This window comes from Populus alba, chromosome 6, assembly GCF_005239225.2.
Source record: "Populus alba chromosome 6, ASM523922v2, whole genome shotgun sequence".
NCBI lineage: Eukaryota > Viridiplantae > Streptophyta > Magnoliopsida > Malpighiales > Salicaceae > Populus > Populus alba.
The window spans coordinates 19,672,770-19,685,009 of record NC_133289.1 but is presented as its reverse complement, the minus strand read 5'-3'; the positions used below and the strand labels follow the sequence as shown (position 1 = coordinate 19,685,009).

Sequence of the window (12,240 nt, the reverse complement as noted above, 5' to 3'; positions counted from 1 at the left end):
TGTTTATTTAGGTGACTTAACTAGCAAAAACTTTATTTATAGCTAAAGTATTTATAATAAGTTTCTTCCTTAATGTTATTCTTGATTCATTTGGACTCGTAGTGTTTAAGCGCTTTTTATTTTTATTTTTATATCTCCTCTTCATTTAGATCACTAAACTCTTTAAAATTAGGCTCACACACTTGATTTCCACAATCTTTCTCTTTACCTGTATCCTTATTTTCTTGGATGATCATGGGTGTAGCGATACAATTGATGAAGATATGAACAAAACCTTGATATTTAATACACTGAACCCTTAAACTTATCCTAAACATTTTATTGACAACTCATTTGCCTTGATCTTCCTTATAAAACTGGGCACACTATTAGGATTAGGGCTACGAGGGGTAGAACACTTAACAAAGAACAATTATTTTTAAATTGAGACCTCAAAAGGATACTGTAAGGGTCTTGGCATTTTTTTCCATCAACTCTTCATAACCAACTTATAATCTTGCACTACAATACATGCATGGTCAAAGGTGTAAACACCTTGGAGTGCAACCTTTCTCTTAAATAATCATTTAAACCTCTACAAAACCTCCTCAAAGTTATGACTACATCCTCTTTTATGACACATCTCATTCTATAATAATTAAATTGTGTTGTTTATTTATTGACAGATATGTTTCCCCGCCTAAAATTATTTTATTTATCTAAAAAAATTAGCTTTTATAAATTAAAGGAAGTACTTCTCTTATGATTTTTGTTCTATTGATTTTCATTCATTCCAATTAGTGATTGAAGGTTTAACACTCATCTCTGGACAATGATTTCCCAATAAAGTGGGTGGTTGAAGGGTGTAAGGAAAATGGTTAGGGGCTAGGGTTTGATAAAGGCATGTTTTCTATTCTTATTGCAAATGGATTTTTTTTTTTTTTTTTTGTGATGGATCATTTAGTTACAAGGCCAAAAAAAAAAGTGCTATTATATCAAAGCTAATGCATGACAAAGATTTAAGAAAAATAAAATTAAAAATTAGATGAAGAAGAAAGAAAATAGCCAGAAAACAAAAGAAGAAGAAGAAATAGAGGTTGAAAAATCAAAAGTCTTAAACTTCTTATCAAATCATCATAATTCCATTGCAATGTCAAAAAGAACTACATTTAAATAGTAAAATCCTAAAACAGCTAGCAATTAAGCTTTTTGTTCACTAAATAAGATGATCCAACTTAATAACATCAAATCAATAAATAAATTCAAATAAATTAAATCTAATAACATAAGATAAAGTTCAATATCCCAACAAAATAATAATGGGTTAGGTTACTCTCCATCAACAAAGATAGTGCATAAACCATGTCTCGGTTCTGAGCACAGCATTGTTTCCTTGTAAAGCTCATTCAGTTTAATATAATCACTTTCAAAATTTTTCAAAGCGCTTTTGATCTCCTCGCTTTCTCACAATAATGAACCACAAAGATAGTGTAAAAAACCGAAAGTCTCAATCTGAGTCCATTTCCCAATATAAGGAGTTCAAGACACTATAAATATCATCCTTTTGGTGATGACTCATGTCACAGTTGACAAAGACGTGAACTTTGGTTTTGATTTCGATCCAACTGGAAGCTGGAATTCTCTTCAATCCCCTCTCATGCATCTCTTGCCTAATTACCGACGCATCCTGCCATCTACCAGCAGCAGAGCGTGCATTTGACAACATGATATAGGATGATGCATCTTTGGGATCCAAATCTAGGATATTTCTCCCGGCTAATGCCCCCAGTTCCGTATTTGAATGTATCTTGCAGCCTCCAAGCAGTGCCTTCCAAAAACCAATTCCCGGATTGAAAGGCAAGTCACGAAGAAACTCCTGAGCTTCTTTGAAACATCCACAGCGAGACAGTAGATCAACCATACAAGCATAATGTTTAGGTTTTAACAAACTGGGGTCCTCCAGCCTTGCACGATTGAAATACGAATACCCCTTGTCGACAAGACCAGCATGATTACAAGCCCATAACAGGCCAAGCAGCGTAACACTATCAGGTCTCAGACCGGTGTTCTTCATTCTTTCATAGAAGTCCACTGCATTCTCTCCTCTCCCATTCTGTGCAAAGCCACAAATCACAGCATTCCAAGAGACGATGGTTCTTTCAGGAAGTTCATAAAAAAGACGGAGACTGTCTTCCATGCTTCCACATTTTGCATAAAAGCTAATTAGAGAATTGCCAACGAACACACTAAACTCACCCATTGTCTTGATAGCACAAGCATGAAAACTTCTGCCCATTTCAAGTGCTGCTATATTTGCAGCAGCAATAATAGCACAAGGAAATGTATATTGACAAGGCACCAAGCCTTCTCTAATCATCTCAACAAAAAGATTGACAGCCTCTTCATTCTGTCCCATCTGACTAAACCCACCAATCATCGCATTCCACGACACAATATTTCTCTCCGGCATCTGTTTAAAAAGCTCGAATGCCTCTTCAAACCTCCCTTTCTTGAGGTACCCATGTATCAATGCGGTGTAAGAAACAACATTAGGATGTTGTATGTCCTCAAAAGCTCTTTGAGCTTCTTGAATAGAACCCAACTTGGCATAAGAATCTAAGACTGCACTGCCCACAAAGACCATGTAATTAAGGCCCATCTTCATTGCACAAGCTTGGAATTGCCTCCCTAAGTTAAGGTCTCCAAGTGAGGTTGAGGAGTGAATAACAGTGCCAAATGTAAACTCATTGGGCGTAACATTCAAAAAAAGCATTCTAGAGAAGAGTTGTATTGCTTTTCTGTATTGATGCAGCCTAGCAAACTGACCAATTATGGTTGTTGCTGATACAACATCCAGGTCAGGAATTGTATCGAACACTTGAAGTGCATTTCGAGAGAAATGGGAGTGTTCTGGTTTGAGAACATATTCATGTGGTAAAATGTGGTTAGATTTAAAAGCTACCGAGTGGATTTTTCTGGGCAAGGTTTGAAGTTGAGATAACCTGCAAAAACCAGGTTTCATCTGTATCAGTCTTCTGTAAGTTTGGACAGGTTGCATCATTTGACCCAGAAAAAGGACAGCATCGGGAAATTTTCCATTTCATTACCCTCAAAATAAATATTCCTCCTTCAATTGAGTAGCTTGATAGAATGATTAGGAGGAGGGTGTGGTGCGTTCAGATTTTAGAGACGAAGAACATTTTCTAATAAATGTAGATTTAATGTTTATTATTGAAAATTCTTATAATCAAATAATTTAAATGCTTAGTTAAATTAGTTACAAAAATATTTATGTTTTTGAAAAATTTTTTTTATAAATCAAGTTTATGTCAAAATTGTAAAATGAAATAGTCACACAAATTATTTAATTACTGATTAATTCCTAAAAGAATAAATTATAATTAACATGACATTCGCAAAACCATGCTCATGCTAACTCTCATTGATCGATAAAAGTTCATAAATAATGAAATATATTCTCCATGTATTTTGAGTTAATAATAAAATCAAGTAAGAAAGCACTTGAGGTATTGGTCTAGCGGTGTAAGAGATTTATTTTTTTTCTCTGCACCAGGGTTCAAACCTTATCATGCATGTCTGTCACTGCTGTGGTGCCTTACATGTTTCATGGGTTTACTGGATGTTCGGTGAATCATGGGATTAGTCGTGGTACATTCAAGCTGACCTGAACACCCATATAAATAAAAAAAAAAATCAAGTAAGAAAGATAAAGGTAGCAAAATTATAAAGTTTCAGCATTTTTTTAATATTAATTAATATTCAACTTGTAGTTTAAATAAACAAAACATCGAGTGGTTTATAAAACAAGCAAGACAAACGCAAGTACAAGTTCGAATACTGAGGACCTATAAGAAATACTAGCCATTTGACCATCGTCTATATTATTTGTTTCCAAATAAAAAAACAAAAAGACTTGCAGACTTTTTTTTACTTGTTTTTTTATATAAAAAATTGATGCACAGATTTTATTGATAAAAGAAATTTCATCTATATAAAGCATAAAAAACTTATAAATGAATAAGAATAATATATTTAAAAATTAAATACATACAAAATAATTAAAAAGAACTCTATTAAAAAAAGACTAAATAAGCAAAATAAAAAAAAAATCATAGATGAGGAATATTAACTGAAATATAAAATAAAAAATATATTAAAAATATATCAATTAAAATAAAAAACTAAAATTATAATAAAAAAAAAAACAACAATAGTCCAAGTGTCATAAGCATGTTTCAAACAAATAAGAAAAGCAATCGAATTGTGTCATATCCTTGATTAACTTTAATAAATTGATTTTATTTTAATTAGATAATAAAAAAATTATACAATGATAGAAAACATATATATATATATATATTAAAAAAACAATCATGATGAATAGAAAAAAAAACTTTTGAAAGTATGAAATTGAATAAAAAATAAACAAAAAATGGCTCAAATTAATCTGAGGTAGCGTGATAGATATGTAAACTTGGATAATAAGGGATGAACCAACTCGGGTTAACCTGCAAAACTCGTGGTCTAGATCATGACATCGAGATAATCTGATATAAAAGAAATTGAAGAAAGCCACAAAGCCAAATTTTTTCTTTTAGAAAAAATAATTTTGAACAATGAAACCAGAAAATAAAATAAGCAAAAAATATATATATATATATATATATATCGACTCGCGTTAACTTTTTTAAATTTGTGACCCGGGTAATTAGATTGGAAGTACCGTCCATGAAAAAATGATGAAGATAAAATTGGGAAAGAAAATCAATTTCATAAAAAGATAAAAAAATGACAATTAAAAAAATGAGAGTAAAATAAAAATAAAAAATAAATTAACTAACATATGATAACAATGAAGATAAGAGGTTGATTATGTGTTAGGAAAAATATATATCACCCCATACATCTCTCCTAGATGAGTTGTATTATTATTTATTTTTAATGAAAAAATATCTAATATGCCTTGAAAGATTTTATTATTGCTTTTAGATCAACTTCTAAGGATAAATCTAATTAAATAATTATTTGTCCTATGATGATCCATGAATAATAAAATTACAACCAAAACTTATGTATTGAAGATGTATTTTTCAAAATGACTTTATTGTTGCTTTTAGGTCAATTTTTAAGGATAAATCCCATTAAATGGTTATCTATTCTATGTTGGCCCATAGATAATACAATTACAACCAAAACTCATGTATTGAAAATATATTTTTTAAAATGTCTTTATTATTGCTTTTAGATCAACTTTTAAGGATAAATCCCATTAAAAAGTTATTTATCCTATGCTGATCCATGAATAACAAAAATCACGATCAAAATTTATGCATTGAAAAAAATATTTTTTGAAATAACTTTTTGTATCACTTTTAGATAAACTTCTAAGGTTAAATCTCATTAAGGATTTATTTATCCTATATTAATACATGGATAATAAAATTATGACAAAAATTCAATATTAAGAAAACATATCTTTGTTTTATAAATCTACTATCATTTTTAGACCAACTTTTAAGGATAAATCCCATTGAAAGGTTATTTATCCTATGTTGATCCATGGATAATAAAATTATGACTAACATTCAATAATGGAAATATATATTTTTAATTATTATTATTATTATTGGATAAACTTTTTAAGGATAAATTCTATTAAAGAGCTATTTATCATATGTTGATCCATGGATGATAAAAATTACAATAAAAATGTAAGAGTTTAAAAAATATGTTACTTCCAACATTTTCTCTTAAAATAAAATCACAAACCCAACATCAAATCATCACTAAACAAATCAATTGAGAAATTAAAAACATAAAATTCAAATGTCCACAAACATACACAATCAATCTGAACATTGTTCAAATCTAAACAAAATCATCACAAACAACAATAATCATTCATAATATGTTTAGAATTTGAGATGGACCTTCTAGAGTAGATGATATGAACTAGATGATACAGAGACAATAGGTGAAAATTGCAAAATAGTGCTGGAAAATCTAGCAGCGACGATTCAAGTTACATTATGTTATTTGACTAAGCCGTAAGGAATGAGGGATGAGAGAGAGTGGTCTAGTCAACAAGAAGCACCACTTCTTATTATTTCCAAATGTTGTGTAGGTGTATGTCACTTCCATCCGGTGAGAGTGATTATGTCTTTCAAAGTTCACCACTTTTTTGCCACCAATGTTGTTTTTTTCTATACAACTTATCTTGCAACATGTTATTAAGCTTATTGGAGGGAAGAGAAGGAGAGAGGCTATGTCCACATGCTGCACCACTTCTTTTATTTCTCTTGGTTATAGAGATGTTAGTCACCTCACTTTAGTGGGAGAGATGAAGTTAGAGTTTTTGGTGGGAGAGATGAACTATGATGGCTAGGTTTTTTCTCTTCAAATTCTCTCATATCCTTTTCTCTTTAACCTCTCCTTTATTTATAGCCAAAGAGTTTTGTCACTTTCTTTTCAATTGTTTAATCTTCAAATAACTCAATTTTATTTTGCCCCTCATATTTTTTGCTTTACAACATAGTCCACTTGACTTTGTCAATTTCTTTTTAATTACTTGGTCCTAAGCAACTTCATTTTATTTTAATCCCTCATTTCTCTTGTCTTACATTTTAGTCCACTTGTCTACGTTTCTCTTTATTTTGGTTTTTTTATCTTTTCTTTGTGAAAAACAATATTAACATTAATTTGATAAAAAAAAGTAATCATGAAATACGAAATGAACGCAAATGCAATGAAAATATATTTATTTGAATTATTTTTTTCAAAAAGATGCCAACAAAAGAAAATAAATTGAAAATTGCAAAACAGCGTGCGAAAGACCGAAAACACATTTTTTAAGGATTGCTTTTTTGTTTTTCACCTTTTTTTTGGATTCTTGAAAAATGTTTTGTAAAAAAAGGGTCACGATTGGGTCACTATAATAAAAACGCTCATTTCTGTTAACAACAACATGGATTTTCCAAAAACAAATAATTAAATGTTTTTTTAATATAAATTTTAATTTGCTTTAGTTCTTGATATTTCGAGAATTGTAAGGAATGGTCCTAATATAGAGGGAGAAGAGATAATCAGGGAGAGAGAGAGAGAGAGAGTCTTGTCATTTTAGAATTGACTGAAACATGTTTTAATGTTTACAAATAGTTTTTAAATGTTGTTGGGATTATTTTAATGTATTTGAAGATAAATATAATGTATAAATTAGATTTGAGGGGCCCAACTAGTGGCCTCTTGATTTTTCTGCCAACGCAGTCGCTGGAAAGTGGAGGTGGAACCGAGTCATGAGTCCCCCCCTTGTATTAATTAATGTCTAGGCCGCACTCAGCCCAACCAAGCTTCCTTTTTTTTATGTTTTTATTTTTCTATTGTTTATTGTTTTCTTAAGATATTATGTTCAATAATTAATGATTATTTTGTGAATTTTCTAATAACTCATTGACTAAAATTAAACATCCTTCTATATAGATTGATTAAGCACATTAATTTTCAGTGTCATTTTTCATTTATATATTTTTTTTATTATTGACTCTTTCAATTAATTTTTTTTAAAATCAATAGATAATCGAGTGTTTTTTTATCGATCAATTTCAAACATATATTCATATGATATATTTTAACTCAAATAAAAGATACATGCCTGTGTTAATCACTATGAAATACATATTATAAAACTTCTACCATCAATATCGCTTCATTTTAATTTCATTTATGTAAATTTATTAAATTACTTAAAATGATTAAACAGGTTTTATAGACTTACCCACATCAATGCACAAGTATTATACTAGTTATTTTCTAACACGGATCTTCACATTTCTTGAAGAACTGTTTGGTCAAAGAGATTTTGAAACCATATTAAAACTAAAAAAAAAAAAACTAAACCCAAAAGCCTCAACTAACTATCGTAGAGTATGGTTTTGTACTGTTGAATGACACCAAATTTTGATATATATGTTATTTTACTGGTTAAGAAAAATAAAAAGAGTAGGTATATATGCCTTTAATTTGGCAGGACGACAATTATAAGGCTAATTCGAGTTAATTAATTGCGTGGGATGATAATTTTGGGTGATGTATGCATAGCCTGATCAGGTTAATTTCTTAAAACACACAATTAAGCAGTAAGCATTTCTGATTAGGAAACAAGCTAAATATTGTACTCTTTTCAATATCTTTCTGCAGGGCTAATACACTGTATCTATTCCTATGTTAGAACTAAAATTACGGGAGTAGTTTTACATATTTATTGAAGACTGCTAGCTAGTGGCTTCTTTCAGGTATGCTTTCTAGCTCGGGCTTCCAACCTTTATGTTCACCATCGCTACCGGAGATATCCACCTTCTGCACTCTCTGTTGACCCTGAAGATGAGAAACCATATCATCAACCGAAACTCCTCCCTTTCTTAGCATCTCCTGCAGTTCTTGCTTACTGATCACCAGCTTGATTCTCACCACAGTACTGGTTTTTTCTTGAACATCTTTGGCCTCCTCCTCTGGAACTGAGAATCTTACTTTCTTCTTCTTAGCCTGCGGGGATGGCAGTTGGAGAGGCACAAGATAGTACAAGTGGTCTCCACCAAGTAGGTTGGCGTCTGGCGGAAGATGCTGGAAAGCCTGAAGCGAATCAGCTATTGCATGACCGGAGAAATCTGACAGAACTTGCTGGACTTTTATGGGTGCTTGGTATTCAAGGATCTTCCCATCTGGTTTCATGACCTTGATAACATTTGGTTGCAGAACCAGGCAATTCCCCATGATATATATATATCTAGCTACTATTGATTCTTTGGTGAAGAGAAAGAAGAGAGTTGCTTCTTGGCAATGCTTTAATTTCTTTGCATGAATGGTGCTGGGGTTATACCTGGCGTTGTGTGTGTGTGTGTATATAAATAGAATATGGTTATAAAGATGCCCTTGAGATTTCCCAGATATTACAAGGAACACCATTCCTTTCACTTTGGACCCCACGGTGATGATTTTGCTGGTGTGTAAACAAGACTTGCAACAGAACCTCCTCATTGAGGTCGTCACCATCCAACTGGAAACTGAAAGCCGACTCATGTTCAGTGGCGCATGGGAGTCAATTTTGATTGGTTAGTTGGAAATAAAGATGATTAGCAGTGTGAAAACACAAGACTAGAGCATAAAAGGTGAATTAGCATAACATAAAGGTACAAATTAAGCATGATGAGAGCTTTAGCTCTCTTTTGTTGGAAGTGTTTAAACTGTACACCACACAACTTTCTATTACATCTAAAACTAGATATACTGAGTGGGCTCTTCTTTGTCTATGAGATCATAAGCAAATACACGACCCAATTCCTTGCATTTGGAGTCGAATTAAGTGGGTTCTCACCAGAATCCATTTTTTTACACTAGTGGGAGATCGGCTAGCTAGGATCTAGTAGGGCCGCTTAAACTCTTTGTACTCTAGTGGTTGACCACTGGAGCACCATGGATCGATCTGGTTAAAACTCTACTTGACTAGCAGTTCTGTGCAACATCGACTATCTCTCCCTACTTCCAACCGTGACATCAAATTAAAACATGCACAATAAGATTTGGCTAATTGGGTTCGCTGGTAGAAGCTAGCTAGCCACTACGTGCTACTTCCTTGTGTCGTGGTGATTCGATGCAAAACTTATGCCTCTCCTGAAGTGAATACATCTATGCTAGTGGGACTCCTTTATTTTAGCATAAAATGCAACAGATTTACGGAGGGACGGGAAAGGACTCAGGAATGGCAGAGAACTACCGTTGTTGTCTAATCCAGACTTGCCCCTGGGAAAAGAAGAAGAAGAAGAATAAGTAACATGACTGGGTTTCATGTCAATTTGGAAGATTATGTGAACTTCTCAAGATTGCCTCCTTTTAGTATTGCAGCAATAGTTTTATGAGAGGTATTTCGCTGGTTTTTTTACCAGTTAATTTCTACAGCTTTAGTGTCCTCAATTATGGCTTTCGCCTGTCCTGTACGTTACTGTGACAGCCCAGGAGCTGGGTCCCAGCATCGTGTCCATGGAAAGGTGTTCCAGCGTGGGCAATTAGTGCTGTTTTCTAATTTGTAATCTCCGCCAGTAATTAATTCTCTTCGACGATGAATGTTGTTGATGACTTTAATCAAACGAGGAAAAAAGAAACGAAGGTGGCCAGGAAATGATCAAGACCTAATTTAGATAAAAGCTATGAATCGTGGAGATAAAGAAGTAGTTTTTTAAAAGAGTTGCTTAGTGCTGGGTGATGTTTTCCACACGCATGCGAGCTTCTTGGCAATCCTTTTACTAGCATGGATAGAAAATTAGCGTCCCCTTTTGGAATTTTCAAGCAAATGAAGCAATAGTATGACAAATCAGATGCAAAGAGACAATGACTAGCTGGTGCCTTCATCAAGTGGTTAGGGGGCTGCATACATCTCCCTGAGAGTTTTTAAAAAATATCGATCTTTGAAATATTCTATATGTCATATTGTTTTTAAATTAAATGAAAATTATATCATGAAGATGTAAAATTAAGTTATATATAAAAGATTCGTAGCCTAAACCAAAAAAAGCTTACGAAAATTCAATTAATTATGACTGGAGGTATATATCCTTCTGCTATGTTTATATGCTTGGCCAATTGAGATTATCATATACTTTAAGACTTCGAATCTATATATATATATGATCAATGCTCCCCTGCAGCTCTGAATTATCTGTCTCACAGACAAAAACCAGTTTCAACCTGAATAAAAAGGAAAAACAAATGTGCTTGATGCATGAAACTAATGAGAGAGAGATTATAGGAACTAAGGAAAAACCTTTCTGCATAATTTGAGAATTTTGCACGCAATCAAAGATGATATATAAAGATATTTGCAGATGCTAAATAGATATGGAATTCTATCAAATCATACTTAACAATCGGAAATGAAGATGATTGGCAGCAAGTGATAGCGTCATTGTTCTATATATATAACGAAATCACAAAACGAAAAAGAAAACACATGATTTTGCTTAAAGTTGGTGGATATGATGATCCATTGCATATATGTATATAGATCTTCTCCCTTGCATAGGGTTTTGAGATAATGTTCTATCCCTGAAGGATGACAAACTTCAAAGTTGCAGGTATTTCCTTGCAGCTGTTCTTACACGGGAATGGCGACTCGCCCAGTACATGCATGTTCCATAGACATGTTATAGTAATGCATGCATGTGATGGTAATTAATGGCGAATTATCAATGCCATGCGAGCTCTCATACGTATCAAATTTTATATCATCGGGTTGTAAGAAATAAAATCTTCATTAGAATTCTTATGAATCTTCTAATTTTAATATGAATAATTAATCTTTTTTTTCACGGGACTAAAAAGAGAAGCAGCCCAAACCAAAGAGAAGCACATCTTCTAATTTAATTTAATCTAATCCCTATAGTTTTATAAATTTTCGACATTTATATTTTAAAGATTATATAAATTAGCCCCCTCCATTATAGTTATGTAACAAGTGTTTGATCAAGTAAAAAAAATGTTTTTACCAATAATAAATGCTAATATTCTAATCGTTTTCTCATTTAGTAAGTATTGAATATATAATTTATATAATAGGAAAAAAAAAAGTATAATTAATGAGCTAGCAATAATATGTATTTTATTTATGATATAGCAATGATATGTATTGAAGTGAAAACAACATGAGCTTATAATATATGTACCCAAATATTGAAACCTTCTTCTTCGGTTTAATTTTCAATGCTTTCCTTGCACTTTTAATTCAAATAAAAGGATTTTAACAATAATAAATGGTTTTTCATGTCATTTAGCATATGGATCTACTTGAAAACTACCATTTATATAAAATTTGTAATTAATATGCTGATTTTGACATGTACATATCACTTTAAGTTTACCAGTGCCGATAATTAACCAAGGAATCCAATTAAAAAAATCACCACCTTAATTTTTCATGAACAGTAGTGTTTCTATTGTGTATGAACACGATAAAAATTATGTTTTTTTTTTAAAAAAAATTAAAATTATTTTAATATATTAATGTCAAAATATTTTTTTAAAATATTATTTTAATACATTTTCAAGTAAAAAATATTTAAAAAAACAACCAATATTAGACTCTCAAACACCCTCTTCATATAAAAAGTATATAGGTGTGTTACCACCATTAAAAATAAAAAATATATATCTTATTTTAGCTCTAATGTTAGGACTAAACTCTAGCACTTCTCTTCT

At 31.7% G+C, this 12,240-nt stretch overlaps 2 protein-coding genes across 2 annotated transcripts; both read right to left on the bottom strand.

Annotated features, from left to right (window-relative positions):
- Positions 1 to 1,218: 1,218 nt before the first annotated feature.
- LOC118030722 (pentatricopeptide repeat-containing protein At5g42450, mitochondrial) lies at positions 1,219 to 3,360 on the bottom strand. The gene has a single exon (XM_035034949.2). It carries the CDS (start codon positions 3,038 to 3,040, stop codon positions 1,487 to 1,489), a length of 1,554 nt encoding a protein of 517 aa, XP_034890840.1. The 5' UTR covers positions 3,041 to 3,360; the 3' UTR covers positions 1,219 to 1,486.
- A 4,911-nt stretch (positions 3,361 to 8,271) lies between these two features.
- LOC118030867 (uncharacterized) lies at positions 8,272 to 8,766 on the bottom strand. Its single transcript, XM_035035166.1, has one exon. It carries the CDS (start codon positions 8,764 to 8,766, stop codon positions 8,272 to 8,274), a length of 495 nt encoding a protein of 164 aa, XP_034891057.1.
- Between the last annotated feature and the right edge of the window lie 3,474 nt (positions 8,767 to 12,240).

Bases quoted from the DNA above. Each gene is read 5' to 3' on its own strand.
- LOC118030867 (XM_035035166.1), bottom strand. From the start codon at position 8,766: ATGGGGAATTGCCTGGTTCTGCAACCAAATGTTATCAAGGTCATGAAA.
- LOC118030722 (XM_035034949.2), bottom strand. From the start codon at position 3,040: ATGATGCAACCTGTCCAAACTTACAGAAGACTGATACAGATGAAACCT.